General features: G+C 50.6%; 1 protein-coding gene across 3 annotated transcripts; it reads right to left on the bottom strand.

The window, feature by feature from the left end:
• Positions 1–291: 291 nt before the first annotated feature.
• FAM76A (family with sequence similarity 76 member A) lies at positions 292–17224 on the bottom strand. 3 transcript variants are annotated; one of them, XR_008469776.1, is made up of 11 exons: positions 17109–17222; positions 15859–15923; positions 14982–15036; positions 14254–14406; positions 13223–13380; positions 12587–12673; positions 11798–11929; positions 6793–6928; positions 6224–6325; positions 1332–3621; positions 295–1060 (listed from the first exon to the last, which is right to left on the bottom strand). XR_008469776.1 is itself a non-coding variant. In XM_054223809.1 (10 exons), the coding sequence occupies exons 1-10, from the start codon at positions 17187–17189 to the stop codon at positions 3535–3537; spliced, it is 1056 nt and encodes a 351-aa protein (XP_054079784.1). In that variant the 5' UTR covers positions 17190–17224; the 3' UTR covers positions 292–3534. The 3 variants fall into 3 exon arrangements, 2 of the variants coding, with proteins under 2 accessions (XP_054079784.1, XP_054079785.1); XM_054223809.1 differs by having other exon boundaries at positions 292–3621; positions 17109–17224; XM_054223810.1 differs by lacking the exon at positions 11798–11929 and having other exon boundaries at positions 296–3621.
• Positions 17225–19192: the final 1968 nt, after the last annotated feature.

Below are 19192 nucleotides of genomic sequence, written 5' to 3'. Positions count from 1 at the left end.
TCCTTGCCTGGCGCACATCAGCCTCTGCTTCCACAGGCGCGAGAAGACAAAGAGATTGGAAGAATAACAAAGAGATTGGAATAGCACCTACGAGAATGATTTCATAGAAACTGTCTTTCTTCCCTGCATTTAACCCTGAATTTCGTTATTTTGGAACAAGTCTGGTGAGGAGCGGCTGAGGGAGCTGGGGGTGTTCAGCCTGGAGAAGAGGAGGCCGAGGGGAGACCTTCTCGCTCTCTACAGCTCCCTGAAAGGAGGGGGCAGCCAGGGGGGGTCGGGCTCTTCTCCCAAGGAACAGGCCATGGGACAAGAGGAAACGGCCTCGAGTTGCGCCAGGGGAGGTTTAGGATGGATATTGGGAAAAATTTCTTCACGGAAAGGGTTGTCAAGCGTTGGAAGAGGCTGCCCAGGGCAGCGGTGGAGTCGCCATCCCTGGGGGTATTTAGAAGCCGGGCAGACGTGGTGCTGAGGGACACGGGGTAGTGGTGGCTTTGGCAGCGTTGGGGTGATGGTTGGGCTCGGTGATCTGAAAGGTCCCTTCCAACACAGACCATTCTCTGATTCTTATGTATTTGTCACAACTAATGACTCCCAGCCAAACAGCTGTTTTCTGCGCGCAACTCCGGGCTTTGAAAAAATATCTAATATGGAAGGATTAGTTTGAGCTGGAAAAGCCGTCGAGGTGTTTCCCCAGAACTAGGGTTTGCCTCTTCCCACCCGCGCCCTGGGAACAGACGGCCGAGGACGGGGCAGGTCCCCTGCCCTACCAGGGGAAAGCACCGGGACGTCGTACCCACAGGGGACGGGGAGAGCGCAAAACTCAGCTCCGGCTCCCACAAGGACGCGGGACATTTCCAAAGGGAAATCTGCGGAGAGTTTGTTTGGTTTTGGTTTGTTTTTTTTTTTTTTTTTTCCCCACTACCAAATTTCTGCTGGAAAATTAGAATCTTTAAATAACCCCAAACCAATAAAGCAGATTTTCCTCCAGACTCACAGCTGAGATAAGGGGAAGAGTTGCGAGACACAACTGGTGTTTACTCACCTCGTTTGCGTCTGTATCCTAAAAAAAAAACCACCCTTATCCTCGGTGTCTTTTTGTTTCCCACCAAGAGCGTTATTTTTTTTTTTTTTTTTCCCTGTGCTCTGCCTTCATTCATGCGGTTGGGGAAGGAAATGGAGAATAGATGTGGTCGGATACAGCCGGATGGGTCCTGGATGTAACCAGGTAACGAGGATCCTAGCAACAGGCTGCACTGGGAGGATTTAAAGATAGAAACAAAAGTAGGAGCGAACCAAACAATGGAAAAATGCCGCCTCCTTCCCATACGCACCAGACCCCGAAGCAGCACGACCGACGCTTCGACCAGGCAGCCGCCAGCAGGAGATAAACCAGTTCCAGGCGGGGAACGATGCTTTGGTTGTTGGTTTTGGTTTTTTTTTTTTTTCTTTAAGGCAAATAGAAAGTATCAGACACAGATGAGGATTCTTTTTTTTTTTTTTAAAACACTTTTACAGTTGTCAAGAGTTTTGTACAAATCAAAGCATCCCTTTTAAAATCTCCATTATTACAAACATACAAAGGAACAATGTTATTACTACAAATCATCGGCTACTCAACTGCATGATCAATTTATCACAATTAAAAAAAAAACCCAAAACGTAAGAGTATATACAGGGCCTTTCTCCCTCTATTTATTTCTGTATCTTGAGGGAAGCGAAAAAGCAAAGCCCCCATTTAAAAAAAAAAAAAAAAAAAAATATCCCGTCAACGCACCTCATTTTCTAAAAACGTGTGAAGTATAAAATTAGGTGAGTATTTTCCTGCTGTCACACTCTGGCAAAGTGTAACAACTTTTTTTTTTTTTTTTTTTTTTTTCCCCTCTTTTTTTCACATCAGAAGTCTCCTAAAAAAAAATTAAAAAAAAAAAAAGAACAAAAAAAAAAAACCCCACATGGCAGAGTGTCTGATGCTGCAGTGTGCTCCTTCCATGCCGGAAGCCAACATCATCAAAAAAAGTGCCTTTGAATAAAGTCATCTTTAGTAACAAAAAAAAAAAAAAGAAAAAAAAAAGGAGAAAAAAATAAATCACAAGTTAAAAGCTTAATAAAAACCCTGACGGAGCAGCCGGCCCTGCATCAAAAAAAGACAATTTCTCCTCTTCGCTACCTACCTTTAGCGCTGCTCCAAAGGTTTTATCTCCTACTCCTCCGCCCCGAGGGTCTCCAAACCCTGAGCTCTTTCTTCCCAGCCGGAATGGAGCTGGGTGCCCGGCTGGCGAGGAGCTGAGCCGTGCCTTCCCCTCCGCACTGGCCAAGTGCTTTTTATCCACCCCCCCCAAACCCCAAAAGCCCGAGCCTGGGGAGCTGGAAGGGTCTGTGGTCTCCGTGCCGTTTCTGAGAAGCACGTCCCTGTTACAGGGAACTTCCGTAGCCCTTTTATTCTGCTGGTTTTCAATCAGCAGTGAGAAACGTCCCTGGAGAGCCCCCAAAAAAACCACTCCCTGACTTGGGTCGCTGCCTGAGTAAGCGCTTTCCTGGAGCCAACCTGGCCCCTATTTCTGCATCTGGAAGGGAGCTATGGGGCAGGGAAAGGGAGAGAAGAGGGCCAGCTCCATCCAGGGACTGAGGGGAGCAGAAGGAACATCCAAGCCTTGAACTCTCCTCGCATAAAGCAATGGAGTAAGAGACGCTTGATCACACCAAGCTGCAGAAGTCATCAAAGCCTCAAAGGTCACCGAGTAACCAGGGCACCGGGGCAGGGGAAGGGGGATACGGGGTGAAATTTGGGTCTGTATCATTACACTCTGGCTCCCAACCCAAAAGGTATCAGAACAAAACAAGAAAACACAAAACCAGGCAGTTCAGTTTGCCAAGTTGACATAGAAAAGCAAAAAAACAAAACAAAACAAACCCAAAAAACTTCCAAGATAAATACATAAGCCCCCATTTTTGGAAGCATCTTCAAAAAGCTGGATCAACCGTTCTCAGCAGTGGCACAACCTTCCAGTAACGTCTGTTGGGCTGGTGATTTATCGGCTTCCTTTTGAAGAGGGAACAGTTCAAGAAAAAAATAAAAAAATAAAAAAAATTCAAGCTCCCACCACACGCAGCTCCCGTCTTATCTGCGTTAACGACTGGCCACGGTTATTGCCTCCCAGCAGCAGGTTGGGAACCAGCACGAAGTCTCTAATGCAGCAGGTTCCTGTTTGCTAATGGAAAGGGTTGGCAGTGGTAGTAACTGGTTAGGAAAAAAATTTCGTCCAGAATGCAGTACTTCAAGGGGTGTGTGTGTGGGGGGGAATATTTAGGATGGCTGGGACCTCTCCCCGCGGATCAACAGACCGGTACTCAACAGAGATCGAAACCAGCCACGCTGAAGCATGCTGTCGCAAGGCAACACACACCAGGCGTTTCCATCGAGTCCACGGCAGTGGGATAGTGACAACACTGAGGTTTTGGCTTCCAGCGATCAGGCGGGTCTCCTAGACTCCTTGGCTAATGCTGGGGAAAGCTCCCAGACTGGGGGGTTTGGTTTTAAGGGGAGGTTATTGCTCCCGACTTCTCAGGCTTTTTGCCCTTCGACAGGGCAGCTGCTTGCTTCAGGAGTTCTCTGTTCTTGGCCTGGAAACACAGTGAAAACGGGTATTTAATGGCACGGATCATCACCGGTTCTAGGGATCCTAGAATTGCCTGGACAGAAGCTGCTGGCATCCTGCGCGCAGGCGAAAAAAAGGAGGATGTTGCTGCGCGGCATCACAGCACGAGCTCAAGTCCCGCATCTCATCTCTAACCACCCAGAAAGGGCTCTGCACATCCCTTCCCCCTCGCGTCCCCCCGCTGTAACTGAGAAGTGGGCTGAAAGTTAACAGCTTCCACGGTGAAAGGTGACAAATGCGCAACTCGCATTAAACCAGCCGAGGACACTCACCAAGGTCAGCGGGACTGGCTTGCCTTCCTTCCTTCCCCTTTCACCAGCCACCCTGCTTTCACAGCGTGAGAGGCGACGGAGCAAAACTCTGGTGACTGAAGCTCCCGTCCTGACTCTTTGTTTTAGCAACTCGAAGGCCAGCTTCCCCCACCCCGCGCTCTCACTTCTATCAAAAAAAGCGGGTTGGAGCAGCTGACTGTTCTCCAGCTTTGCTTCACCCTTGGTTTCGTCACGTGCCACCAACGTTTTATCAGGATTCAGTGCTGTGCTGACCCTGCATCCCCACTAGAAGCCTTCCGAACCCACCAAACATGAAACGACTTAGTCTCTCTATTTTATGCTGAATTAAAAGTCATGGCAACTTAGGCACAAGGCTCTCTAGCCCCTTCCACCAAACTTCTGAGCTCACTCTCCTCTAGCCTATGTTGTAAATCACGCTACAGCAGTAGGATAAAGGGTAGAACCCATGTGAAGCCAGATACGGGTCTTCTGCATTGGTTTCCAGTGAATGAATGAATATGCAAAGGGCTACTAGAGGAATTAAACCCTCTGCTCCAGTGCTGCACGCGGTAAAGCAGCTTCTTTTACCTCCTGCAGACTGGAAGAATACAGGCACCCCTGCTTCCCCCCAAGAAAAGACAACACAAAATAATAAAACCCCCACAGCACGTTCAAAAAGTGAATCATATGAACACTTCAAGGCACCTACAGTACACCGAGTGGATTTGAATTTTTATTTTGGAATCAGTGAAGAAAGTTTCCAGAGCCTCAGTCAATACCAGCTGAAGTCAAACATTCGGACACCAGAGAGAAGGAGTTCGGGGCAGTCCCAGTCCGAGCTAAGTACAAACCGCACAGACATGCAAACCCCTCTCCACCCACCCAGGAGAGACAGGAGGCTGCAGGCAAACCTGCTCGTGGAGCTGCTGCTCCCTTTTTCTTTTCAGAATTAAGCAAGTTTAAGGCTGTTGGAAGGTGTCCGACAGCTTTCAAGGCAGAAGTCCTCCTTGAGCTACAGCAGAGGCAGCAGCGGGGTATCCTGTTCCCACACACACCGAGCAACCAGCGTGCGCTGCCTTAAACCACTGCAAGGATGGGGGGGGGGGGGTCGTCTCCCACTTAGCCCTTGACCTCGCAGCCAGGGCTGTCAAGGCAACCAAAAAGTGGTGGTTTGGGCTAATGGAAAATTGTCTATTCAGAACCGGAGTAAACACTAACTCATTCTTTGCAGGCCACCCAAAGCTACGAGATAGAAACAGCTCTGGGCTGACACAGGCAGCGCAGGATCAATAAAGCAGAACAGAGACAGAAGGCTCTGGCTGTCATCAGTCCCTCAAACACAAACCACCAGTGCCTCCCAGCTCACGAGGAGCGGGACGCGCAGCCAGCCCTCGGCACACCACACACAGATATTCCAACCTTCAGACAGGCTTACAGCGCTTAAGAATGTGCATTGTGAAGGGGATCTCACAGGCACCAGCTTTCTGACAGCAGCTGTAGTCTCTAAAACCTGTCTTCCACTCCGATAATTAACTTGGGTGTGTGCTGATGGAGGAGGGGCTGTTTTCTCAGGGGGAACATACAAGCCTTTTGTCTTATCCCCTCCCATTTCTCATGGCTAGGGCTTTAGACCATTATAAACCCCAGAGTAATTAAAGGGTGCAAAGTTCATTTCTGTGTCTGGTTTCTTCCCTGTAACCAGCTCCCCTTTGACCCGATCTTGTCGGTGGCTCAGAGCGTATTCATGCTGATAGTCTGCCTAGTGTTTCCATGGCCATGACAAGAATCCTGCTCTCCCTGTTCCCTCCAGCTCAGGGACTCCTTTATTTGGACTAGAGAGATACAGTGCTAGAGGAACTGCCAATTGTTTCTGAAGCTTTGTTCTCTCTGGTAACCGGTCACATAAATCACATTAAGAGCTACGTGGTGCAGGGAGCTGACAAAGGTTCTGCAGTCGGGAGAAACATGTTCAAACCTGCTTTTGGCAAGGGGTTAAAATGAGTTTGAGGGTTCCCATCTAGTCCACGGGGGACACAACACAGCGCTTTACAATACAGAAGTCTGAGCCTGAGTAGAGAGCAGCAAGGAGGATATAAATAGGGGTTATGATGTACCGCAGCCTGGTACAGAGCTGGGGAGGGGCTCGCCCGGCAGAGCAGAGAGGCCGCAGGACAGGGCGGAGAAGCGTTAGAAGAGCTGTGTGTGCAGCAGCTCACGGGGTGTTGTGAACAGGAGTGTCCTCGGTCACTCCTGGGTACAGCACAGCTCAGCAAATTAAAACAAAAATGCTGTCACCTGTAACTGCTCCATGACCTCCTTGTGTGTCTTCTCCATTTGGTTCATCTTTGCCCTCATCTGCGATTCCTGGTACTGCAGGTCGGCCTTCAGCTCTGTGATCTGCAGATAAACCAGTAAGAAGCAAGTGAGGTGGAAGAAGAAATAAAGGCTTTAACCCCAGGCGAACCTTGCCACAGAAAACACCTCCGCAGAAGTTGTGTCAGACTGGATGAGTTCAGAAACGTGCTGGGGTGGGTAGGGGGAGCGCAAAGAGACCAGAACCGTACCACTGAGCAGCACAGAGAAGCAGGAGCAGCCAGGGCTGTCTTTCTGCACAGAGCGGCATGTTTCCTCTCAGTTTTGCCCCAACATGGAGGTCTCCAAGACAGTGGTCAGAAAATGACCCTTTATGAAATGAGATCTCCTGGGTGGGTCCAGAAACCCCCTTTAACTTTGGAAAGGAGGCAGCCTGGAAACAGCCAGAAACTCTCTTGCTCACTCCGAGATAAAAAGCCAGACTCCGCTGGAGTGCGATCTGCGTGAATATGTCAGCATGCTGTGGGGGGGAAGCAAGCCAAGGGCTGTACCTTCTTCTCCTTCTCCAAAATCATCTGATCTTTCTGGTGCAGCATCTTTTTTAAAGTAGCCACTTCCTCCTTCAGCTGGGCAATGATAACAAAGTGGTCAGTGCCAGGAGAGTCCAGGGCGAGGTCCGGAGAAAAACTGCAACAAAGAAGAGGGAAAGACTCTCATCAGGACCCCTTCTCTTCCTTGAGGCAGGGAAACGCCCACAGACGGCACTCGAAGGAGAACGGGAATCGTTTCATGGTACACATTGCGTCCTCCAAACACTCCTTGAATGCAGGTGTTACCTGTTTCCCTGCCCTGGATGCCACATGGAATTTGGGAAGCACATGGTATGAAACAGAGGCAACAGGGATTACGTGCGATATATTGAGTTGTATTATCGCGTGATCAGCAGGGACACGGGACTGCTACAGGTGACATCAGCCAGCGTCTGCAGCAACCATTCGAACAGCAAGGATCCCTTTTCCAACCAAAGAGTTGGGGACAGCAATCAGAGAGCTAATGAAACTTTGTACAAGCACTTAGGAAGCCTCCTAGCTCGCAGGCAGTCCTTGGATGCACAGCAAAATTTTTCACTAAATGTAAACAAACATTCTGGCAAGGAAGGAACATGAAAGAGAAACAAATAACCTCAAGCTAAACAAACAAAGCAAAGGGAGATACCTAGATTAAAGTCAGCACTGTCCTCAGCAGGGAAAAGGGGTAAGAAGACATGCTGGACTTTTGTATTTTGATTCCACCCTGACACAGCAATTTAGGAAAAAGTTTCATCACCACTTGAGAGCAGGAAAGATTCTCTCCAGAAGACAGAGAAATAGCCGAACGCACTACTTGTGCACCACCAGGTACTCTAAACCTAAGCAACCAGCTGAAAACTTATCTGGGCAAGTCGCTCTCCTGCACTGGTGATTCACAAGTGTCCCTACGTGATACCCAGTGAAGGGGGCAGCCACGCACAGTCTTGCACTACAGGAATATTTCAGATTGTAAAATACAACAAACTACAGGCCCAGGGACCTCACCTGATCTTTGCCTGCCTTCTGTTCCTCACTGCTGTAACGATAAACCCGATTTTTATCTCCTGGTGATAAAAGGGCAGCACACTCCCAGCCACACACACCTGAAATTGCTGTATAAAAAGTTAACAGTAATAAGACAACAAAGCTTCACCTAGAAGATTACTTCAAGTCTGGCCGTTATCAGACAGCACTGCGGCTATAAATAGCCAGGGTTACCTGAAGCCTGACATTTTTTTAAAGCCTCCAGAGTAGGTCAATATATATCTTAAGGCCTGCATTCAGCTCTAAAGCTGGGAGCTGCAGCGGACTGAGGAAGGCATGGTCTGAACCCAAAATGCTCCCCCTCTCAAATACGCTGCCACCTCCGTGCTTCCAGTCCCCCATCCGTACACTGAGGCTGAGAACACTGTCCGCTCACTTCACACAGGTTCTCCTCTTGTGCCTGGAAATAATCCACTGCCTAATTAAAAGCACACTCTGTGTCGTTTCGACTGGTTAGCAAGGATCTGGCAGAAGAAAAGGCTCTTTCCACCACTGTGCTGGGGAATCTACAGAGGGAAACTGAGCAGGGGCAGCTTCACAGATCTGAAAGTCACAGGACAGCCCTGCGGCACTGGGAGAGAAAGCTTGGCAAAGGAAAACTCAGAACGGAGGGTCTGCAGGAGGCAGCCTGCAGTGGAAGAGTCTTTCATGGTTAAAACATGCTGACAGCAGAGCCCACACCGTAAGATGCGGCACGTCCCTGGGTACCCAGCTCTGGCGCTGTGCTTGTCACGCTGGGCAGCTCTCGAGTGCAGGAGAGGTTCATACACGCACATTAGTAGAGAATACCTCCATTTTAAAACCATTCCCGAGTACAGTTCCCCCAAGCGGAGGCTGTGCAAGATGATGGTGGGTGCTCCAGCACCTTTCTGTGTGCAAGCACATTACCAACAGCAGCTTTAATTTCCCACTCAGTGCAAATATGCTGAGGAGGAGAGAAAGAGAGAGAAAAAAAAAGCAGCCTCTACAGAGAAATAAAGGCTTCCTCACTGATTCCCTCTGGCTCAAAACAAACTCTTGCTTACACCATTCCTTTGCCCAGGCAGGCTTGCCTCCTGCCATATCCTGGGGTGATAAAGAGTGCTGGGAGATGCTCACATTTCCCTGTGCGGCTCCGGCAGGAAAAATTCCCTCCTTGTCAGCTCCTGTTGCAGAGCACACTGTGGAGTCGAGGAGGTGAGAGCCGGCCCTGCCACCCAGCGGGGAGAAGGGACAGGCGGGCCACCAGCCTTCCACAGAGCTGCTCTCGCACTCAGACAACCCGGTAGCCAGACCCAGGGCGTCGAGGACTCTGGGCTCTGCACCCACAAGTGGGTGACGGTGGGCTCAGGGTGCCCAGGCATCCTCTCCTGTCAAGTATGTTGAGCGCAGGCAGGTATTTTTCTGTCCAGTTGCTGCAAGATGCACCCTGATATGTGTCAAGGTGCTAATTAAAGAAGCAGCTATGTTTTTTCCTTTTTCTTTTTTTTTTTTTTAAAAGACTGACAAGTTAGTAATGAAAGGTTTCTCTGTCTTAAACCCCACGTTATGGAAGCAGCCCGAGACTCCAAAATTAGAAGGAAAACTGCCAAATACAAGTTGCTCCATTCCTTTAAGAAACAGATTAAAAATTAAAACGACCAACCAACTAAAAAAAGCCATTACCCCTACAAACAAACTCCATACTCCTAGCCCCTTGGAATAGGTCAGGGGGACATGTGCTTTGAACAGTCTAAAATGCATGCCTCTAATTAAAGTCATTTAATGAGCTCCTGTTGCTTTCAATGGAGACAGAGGAAAAAATGGAGTTCTTCCTAAGCCACCTGCCTCTCTATGACTACCTTAAACTCCATACCTGTTAAATGGTTGAAATCAGCCAAAACAAACACCAAACTTGAAGATTTTGCTATTCAAGTCAGGCTAGCATAAAGAGTCACGAACCAGGCTGACCGAACCAGCACCCAAGTTTCACCTCAGACAAAAATACCCGCCATGAGCAAAAATCCATCCAGGTCAACAGGAACCAGCACCTGAACTTACACTTCCTCTAACACCACCAAGAGCAGGTGCAGTCCAGGACTTCTCTACGCAAATGAGAATGGTTGTACTAAATGAACTTTGCTGCTCAGCATCCTGCAGCATCACTGCCCTCCCCCAGCCAGCTCAGTCAGCAGCGCTCATCATGGCTTGGTGTTAAAAGCACAATTTAGCACCTTGTCTATAGTCACAGAAGAAGGGACTGCAGCATGTTGATCCGCAGAGTCTGGAACATAAAAACACTTCTGGCAGCATTTGCACAAGAGGATGGGGACACCAAGCCCTGCCCGAATCAGGGCAGCACAGCACCAGAGGCTGGAGGTGACACTGGGGTGCTCACACAGGCAGGGGCAGCCCAGGACAGCAGGATTAGTAGGTCAAGGTCTGCAGTGATCAAGAGACAGTGGGCAAGCAGGGCCAGTGCTGTTAGCTCCTCACAGAGCTCACCCAGCACAAACCATTCATCGCCACACATTAAATGACCTCGGAAATCACTCAGTCCCCATATCACAGCCATTGGGAGCAACATCCACTCCAAAATATGTAAGAGAATCACATACAGAGGGAATTCAGTAAGACGCACTTATTGTATCCACAAAGGAGCGACAATTGCAGATAAGTTGGACCCTGCTGGAGATGTTGCCAAAGTCAACTGAGCTCACGTGTGCCCAAATTTTGTCCAGCTGAAGGCTGCATCAGACCTTTGGCTAGAGCCCATGGCCAAGACACGCTGTACAGAAAGCTGTGACTGATCTCAGCAGCGAAGAGGTGCTGGATGTGTATCACCCCACTCCAGACTACGCTGCTGCCGCTGAAAACATCCTTGCACTGCGGCAGGCCCTAACTCCACACTCAGGCTGCGACCCGGACTCCAGGCTGACTCTGGGGGGGGGGAACAATCTTACAGAAAATTGTGCAAAAGGGGAGGGTTTTGGGGGGGTTCATCCTCACAAAAAGCCCTGCAACTCCAAAACCACACTTAATGAACCACCATTATTATTCCTCTCAAGAAACACAGCCATGTGTCTATTTAAGGCAGCTGCAGCTTGCCTTTTCTACAGCACATTGCTGGAGCTCTTCAGTAGTTGCTAAAATTACACACAGTTTGTTACTGGGATTCATCAAAAAAAGTCTGTGGCAAGGACCACAGCCTTGGCAGGAGCCAGACTGACAACATCTGACACAAGAGCAAAATGAAGGCATTTGATTCCTTTAGTGCATGCTCCTGTTTTGCAAACGAATGGCTGAGCAATTGATGCCAGAGCATGGGACCTTTTGCTTCTTGGGTATTTTCAAGCCAGCAGGGGTATTACAATGAGTTGTCAGGTCTCAGCCCAGGCTTTAGTGAGCAGATAAAAATACCTGGTGCTGCGCTATAGCCCGGAGAGCAGCCTCAGCAGGTGAGCAGGAACCTCTCTAGAGGGAACGCTGATGGGCTGCACCAGTTCTACCAGGGATCTCTCACCAGCACTGAAGGCAGTCAGATGAATTCTCTGACCACTCCGCGCTCAGCCGCAGCTCCCAAGCCACAGTTAATCCTTAGATTTTCCAGCCTTTCACTGAAAACACCATTCAGATGATAAATGGTCTTTTAGACAACTCCATAGGAATCACTGCCTTACAAATATTTAAGTTCTGTTTCCCATTGTAGCATTTCACATATTAACAAACATCGACAAGATGTCAATAGTATCTATAGGATAGATGTGATTTGTGATCTCGAAGACAAGACATTCAAGGCAGGTAGCAATTAATGAATTACCAGTGGCTTTAACAGACCCTTTGGCACTAATGAGCCTATGCTCTGGTCCCAATTCACTGCTGTTTGGAAAGAAATCCATCGAGAGGGACAGTTTCCGTGTAGGAGGCATTTCCCAGGGAGTGAGGGAGGGAGGGCAACAGGGGAGAAAACAACGGGTGATCTCACTTCAGGATGTCAGTGCCTTGAGAAACAGGACAATGGTGGGCACCGAGACTCTGTTGGGAAGCAGCCCACTGCGCCAGCGTGGACGGGGCACTCTGGATAGGGGGACAAAGCATCTCGGGAGAGGAAGGAACGCTGAGAATCAGAGAGGAAAGGCAGGAATGAAAATATGCATGTACAAGACCGTAAAAAAATAAAAATCCATCTCAATCTCCTGTTTCTGCTAGTGACTCCCATTCTGCTGCGCATGCAGCTGGCATCAACACAATCCAGCAAAAACTGCGACTGCAGAATGGGATCGGATGCTTTCAAAGCTGTTTGGTTGCTTGTCCCTCCCCCAGAAGGCAGGAGAGGAAATGGGAGGTGGGCCTTGATCCTCTCCTCTGAGGCAGTCTCCCTGCAGATCTGTCTGATAGCCCCGAAAGCACAAAACCTGCAGACCTCAACCCTACAGCGCAGCCAAGAGCCCCCCTCTCCCTGTAACAGCATGGAGAGGATAAAGCTGATCTGGCTGCAGTTTTTCTAACTGTTGGGGAGCTCAGCCAACAAGCAGTTTCTATTCTAGCAGGTACAGACGCTAGGTATTCTTTTCCTCTTCAAACCTATGTCTAAATGCCAGATAAGACTGGCATGCCAGGTTCCGGAAAGCTGCTAACACAGCCCCTTGAGGTCCCAAAGCTCAAGATCCCTGCTCTAGCATAAGAGCTTTCTCCTATTTGCACGGAACTCTGTCTTATAAAAACTTAGCAAACAAGACCGCCCACCCACAATTTCCCCATGTAACAGGCTCACCTGTCACCATTGGCAGATATAGCATCAAACTTGGCTTTCTTCTTTGGGATTTCGTTCTGAATAGAAGAGGTGGATAAGGTTTTCTGGCTAGAAAAACGAGGAAATCGCATGTCAGAACCTAAATGACTTGCAGTCTAAAACAGAGAAGCAGATAAATATTCCCACCCACTTTGAACCTATTAAAACAAGATTTCCTAGCACAAGAAAGAATGATAAAAAATTAATTCCTTGAAGAGTAGCTGGAGACTAAAAATAAACAGAAAGCAATGCGTCAGTCAGATCAGTAGGTAGGTGAACAACTCACGCTTAAAATCTACATTTCAATCATTAAATTTTACAAATGCAATTTAGCTTTAATTGTATACAAGTTCAGTAAGTTGAATCACTAAAAAGCACTGTCGGACTACAAGTCTACTCCAGCGCAGTGGGGTTTGCAAACTAGCAAAGCCTGACTTAGCCAGATTCTCCCGAACAACAGACAACTGCCAAAACCCATCACCAAGGTGCCGAGCCCTCAGGCGCTTCTCCCTGTTACTTTAAGGAGCGCGCCTAGGGAGCGTGGAGCAGCCAGGCACCCTCTTTGCTCACCCCAGAGGCAAGCTCACCCTGCGCAACAGAAAAGCTCCTGTAGGTTACCTGTTATAGTGGCTGCCACTGCTGAGCCTACTGTACTGTTCCTTCTCTTGCAGGCTCGCCCGGGAAGAGCTGCTCAGGTGTTTGCACTGCTCTTTGGTCTTCTGTAGGACCCGTTTGTAGGACAGCGTGCACAACCAGCATAGCAGCTTGCCATCCACCTGGAAGGCGAGAGAAAGAAAGGGGGAGAAGTTTTGGTCTTCCTTCCTGCCCACAAACCAAACACAGAGAAGACAAGAAGCACCGTCAGGCTTAAGATCACATACGAACAAGCAGCAATTCAAAAAGGATCCCTTGAGTATCTGGAAAGGGTAAGAATTGCATCTGGCATGGCTGGTGCAATGCAGACAGCACTCATTAATAGCAGCTTATCTATCGTAACAACAGCCTCTGCCAAGCTTCGCTTACCGACCGTCTTATAGCACCCATTCCCCAGGACAGGCTACCTCTGGTGGGATTTCTGTCAAAGCAACACCAAAGAATGGTACGTGACAGGGTAATCACTGGAGACCAAAACACATCGGGTCTCTGCTTGAGGAGGATCCGCAGGAGGACAGGGATTATCAGTGAGAGATGTTTATAGCCTGCAGGAAGCAGGCCTTAGAAATACACACCTCCTAAGAAGCACTTATGTTGTTTAAGCACAGGGCGTGCAGAAGCCATTGAATGGGGTTCCTGGTGGAGGTATGGCACTTCCAGCTCCTCAGGCTACAGCACAAATATCGTTCCCCACCCCTCTTCCCAAGCAGGCACCTCACGTTTCACTCAGAGGCGCGTTCTCCTTTGCCAGCCCACCTACCCTTCGGCCAAATGCAAGAGCTCTTCCACAGCTGATCTGGCAAAGGAGTTGAGGGGCTCAAAGGCTAAACAGCTCCACAACACAGCTCCCACAGCAAAGCGCAACTCCAGAAAAATACTTTACAACAAAGAGACCCCCCCTTTTGAAATGCTCGAGATTATGTGAGGGAGATGGACAGACAATCACTGCCATCAGCCCTTTTACCTTTTTGGCCTCCTTTTATAGAGATACTGACCTTCTTTCTGTCATCCTTCCGGTCAAATGCACACTGCTGCTTGCACTGCTCGCAAGAGTGCGGAGGTCCGTATTTCTTTTCGGAGTTCGTGCAACGCTGGCACTTGTTTCCAATAAATGCTGCTATAATGTTGCAGTACTGGCAGGGTTTTGGCTTTAAGAAACAAGAACAACTGATAGAGCAGTGCTGCCTAATTACATTAATACATTGCTCTTTCCCCTTCTCCCCATCACTTCAAAACTTTTATTTCCTCATTCCAACCTAAGTATAATGCTGATCCAGGAGACATAACTACATCTGGACCGCTGGTCTCCAGCTAAATGTATTTAGCCATGGCACCCAGACCATTTATTAAGGGCTATGAAATCTTCAGAAAATGTGTAACACCAAAATAGAAACAATCAAAATTGCTTTTTCAGATTTCAGACAGGCAGGAAAGAAAGATTTATCACTGCTTCCTGCAGCAATCTCAGTTTGTGTAAGCATGCTCTTGTTTCTATTGGGTATCGAATAGTTCATTTCCTGGCCTCAAATGATGCAGAGCGTCTCTTTTCTGCACTAAAAGAAGAGAAAAGGTAAAAGCTTCACGCCTGAGGGACCCACATATTATTGATCAGTCATGCTATTACAACAGAGCCAACCTATAAAACTGCTCTGGGATTCAGCAGGATAAAGACAAGAAAGATGAAAGGAAAAAAGGCTGGTGAGAACGAGCCCTGCTCACTTACTGTTCCATAGAGCTTCACGTTCTGAGCACACTTCTTGCATATTGTGTTGGTTTTGCTGTTAAAAAGAAGGACAGATCATTCTATTAACACTTCCTCAAAGAAAATTAAACCTCTGTGGTTAGGATCTCAGTCTCCCCTAGGCTCTGTCTCTAGTGGCAAGACTGTTTTCATCTTCACTAGGGACTCAGATATCAAAGTGCATTTCCTATACCCATCTGGTTGAGGATAATTTGCCAAAAAGTAGTACTAGTAGGAGGTATTTTTTAATTAAGGCATCCCCAGATGACACCAGTTTTTTGCCCTTACAAATACAGGGGTCTGATCAACGGCTAATTGGCAGCAGGCGTGACTCAGCACTGGTGACAGCCTCAGTTCTGGAGGAGGTCCGGTCTGGATGACGAGGTTAAGGCAGGACAAATACACCTCTGTCTTGACCAACAAACACAGGAAAGAACACCCCACACACTGCCCGCACTCAGCTACTGGATTTAGCAATCCTTCCTCTGTAAGCTACATAACTTGCAAAAAGGCAAAAAAGGCAAAAGCACAGCTAAAGAAAACACATTAGGAAATAATTTTTGGATACCAGAAATCAGGTAAGAGGAAAACTCGTGAGAAGATGCACTGACATCCTTTACTGGAAGATGCATCTGAACCCTGACCAAAAATAAAAACCAAGCAAAAGGTGCAAATCTAAGGACACCACAGAGGCATACCAACTCGCCCAGCAGACCTTTGAGGAAGGCCAAAGTTCCCCCCAGTATTCCACAGCAACAATCTGTTAAGGCTCAGTCATCAAAGGCGTGGAAACATTACGGTTCCTCGGGTGCGTCTGTTCTAAAGAAAACATCCTCTCCCCAGTTCAGCGGGCATTTACCTTTCCTGCTGGAATTCAGTCCTGCAGTAAGTGCATTTAACAATGGGATGCGCAATCCGGCACTCCTGCAACAACAGAAGCGTTTGGTGAGATGCAGTGCTTCCCCCACACACTGTTTCCCAAAAATACTAGATCACCTGCTGACCTCTGCACCCACCGCACGTACACACATCTGCCAAACTCCAAACCCTTCCTCCTTGTACAGTCATGTTGCTCTCACAAGGGCTGAGAGCAGAGGAAGGGCAACAGGAATGGCGTGTGTCACAGGTGACCCACAAGTAAACTGAGATTCGTAACGAGGGCTTATTTGTGCCCAACGCCCACAGACAAGGGTCACAGTGGTTGGCCTCACCTCCCAGGGCAGGAACACGGAGTCCTGCCACAGTTATTCACACCTCTGCCCTCCACAAGCTTCCTGTGCCCGGAGTGCACTGTCCCGGCTCTTCTCTCACCCCATGCTTCGGAGGTTTCCCTGTGCCCGTCTGCTTTACCCCATCTGCCTCAGCAATCCCAGGCTACTTCATTTCCTGCCCTCTATTCCTTGTCTCATCCCTGATCTCATTCTTCCTCACCCATCCAGACTGTGCCCCAAAACCCATCTACCTCCTTCAAGATACCACAAGATCTCCCCTAAACATCCCCAGACCGTCCCAAACACCCTGGCATCCCCCAAATGCCCCAGTTCTCTCCCCTTGCTAACACCCCCCCTCACAAACAGCCCTTCAATTGCCCCCAGGCCTTCCCTCATGAACAGCATCCACTTACCCCCCAATTCTCCACAACAGCCCCACGACTCCCTCTCCAACGCCTTCCAAATACCCCCAGCACCCCCAAACGGCCTGCAGTGCCCTCAGGTCCCCCTGACAAACAGCTCCCAGATACTAGCCCCTCAACGCCATATCCCCCCGCCCCCGCCACGCAACGGCCCCCAGGCTCTACCAGTCGCCCCCATGCCTCCAGCCCCTCCCCACACAGCCCCCAACTGCCCACCCCGTACCCTCAGGCCCCAAACAACCTCCCCGAGGCCCAAACCTCCCTCAGGGCCTCCCCACAAACAGCCCCCACCCCTCAGTTACCCCCAGGCCCTCCAAGAGCCCCCAGGCCCTCCAAACGCCCTCCTGCCTCCCTTCCTTCCCAAACAGCCCTGTAGTCGGCCCTTCACCCCCCCCCCAGCAGCTCCCTCACAGACAAGCCCCCCGCAAATCCCCTTCCCCCCAGCGCCCCCACGGGCCCCACCGGCCTCCCCGGACCTTGCAGAGCTGCTGGCCCTGGCTGAGCGCCTCGAAGGGGAAGCGCTGGTGGCACTTGGTGCAGGCGTAGAGCGCCGCCATCCCGCCGCCCCGCTGACAGGCGCAGCCCAGCCCGCCCCGGCCGCCCGGCTGCACGGCCCCGCCCCCTCCTGCCGCTCCGCCTCCTCGCCATTGGTCACCCGCCGCATCACTCAAGCCTTAGCCGCTTCTCATTGGTCAACGCAGCCGTCATTCATAAGAGGGGGCGGAGCGGGGCCTCCTCTCCCCCACCCCCCCGCCCTGTCCCTCCGCGGGCGTTAGGGAAGGGGAAGCGTTGACGTCACGCGCGGGGCGCTGCGCGGTGACGCAACCGCCCTGCCCGCCCCCTCCGCGTGACGTGTCACGGGGGCGCGCGCGGCCGCGCCGGGGGGGGGGGGGGGGCTGGCCCAGAAGGCCTTGCGGGAGGGGACCCGGAAGTAGGGCCGGGGGCTGAGCTGGGCCAAGGCCGGGGAAAGGGGTTGAGCTGGGCCAGGGTTGAGAGAAGGGGCTGAGCCAGGCCGGGCCTGGGCTAGGGAAGGGGCTGAGCTGGACCAGGGTTGAGGGAAGGGTCGGACCGGGGGAAGGAGTCGAGCTGGGCTGGGCCGGGCTGGGCAGGGGCTGAGCTGGGCCAGGTTTGAGAGAAGGGGCTGAGCCAGGCCGGGCCTGGGGAAGCGGTTGAGCTGGGCTCGGTCTGCGCCGGGCTGGGCAGGGGCTGAGCTGGGCCAGGTTTGAGGGAAGGGGCTGGGCTGCGGAAGGGGCTTTGCTGGGCCACGGTTGAGGGAAAGGGCTGGTCCGGGGAAGGGGCTGAGCTGGGCTGGGCCTGGGCCAGGGAAGGGGCTTTGCTGGACCAGGGTTGAGGGAAGGAGCTGGTCCCGGGGAAGGGTCTGGACTGAGCTGGGCCAGGGTTGAGAGAAGGGACTGAGGTGGGCCGAGGCCTGGGGAAGGGGCTGATTTGGGTCAGGGCTGGGGGAAGGGGCTGAGCTGGGCCATGCCAAAGCCGGAGGAAGGGGCTGAACTGGGCTGGGCCAAGGCCAGGGGAAGGGTGAAGGAGAGTGGTGGCAAGGCTAATCCACGCTGAAAGATCCAAAGATCCGTAGCTGGTGTGCGTTAGGGGAGAGCAGGGTGAGGAGGACATGCAGGCCCAGAGGAGGAAGGGAGGCTGGCTTAGGGCAGGGCTCAGGGGCTGGGGAGGTGAGGAGATGCTGGAGGGAGGGGAAGGCCTCTGCAGAGGTGGGTGAAGGAGAGGCTGAAGGAAAGAAGGGAGCAGAAGACCGGCGAGGAGTGGGTGTCTCCACCTTCAAAGTGGACTTGAGGGGGAGCAGAGCCACGTGGGTGGGCTGGAAAGGCTGGAGGCAGAGCAGGGGCAGAGGGAAAACTGTGTCTCAAAGGTTGAGGGAAAGAGAATTGGAGGAAAAGGAAGGGAGAATGAGGTAGGAGGTAGTGTCGCAGCGAAAGGAAAACCTTCACGTGAACTTGTTTCCCTCTCTGCTCCCACTCCAGCAGCTGCTGGCCCGCTGCTAGGGCAGCTGCTCATCTGCAAGTCCCAGGCGCAGCCAAGACTCTGATTTGCATGGGTGGATCTGCCTCTGGTTTGGGGCAGGGTCAGCACTGCAAATTGCAGCTCGCTGTGTTTACGCCGCAGTTTGGGTGCTGGAGTTTGCAGCTCCAGACGCTGGGAAGATTTTATTTTTATTTTTTTTTCCCCTTCCTGTTTCATTTTAGGTATGGGGTTGGACTCCAGCCACTGCAGCAAGGGCAAATTGTTCACGGCGCACACACTGAATAATTGCTCATTATTTTTTTTTTTAATCAGGTAGTTGTCATTTCTTCCAATGTGATGCAGAACAGGTGCTGCCTGCCTGAACAAATGGGGAAATTAAAGCATTTTGGAGTTAAAAGGTCACTCTAGATCCAAGATCGAGCGAACAAAAGGCAGTAACTACTCCCGATTGTGTTAATAAACCCACAGCAGTGTGATCTGGTCCCCTTTTGTGCCTGTGTTGCCTGACATTCCTGTGTTCTCACACCCTTCTCTCCCTCAGACCGTCAGGGATGCCTTGAAATCT

This window comes from Rissa tridactyla, chromosome 18, assembly GCF_028500815.1.
Source record: "Rissa tridactyla isolate bRisTri1 chromosome 18, bRisTri1.patW.cur.20221130, whole genome shotgun sequence".
NCBI lineage: Eukaryota > Metazoa > Chordata > Aves > Charadriiformes > Laridae > Rissa > Rissa tridactyla.
Note: the sequence above shows the minus strand (reverse complement) of the source record. Positions and strands in the feature narration are given on the sequence as shown.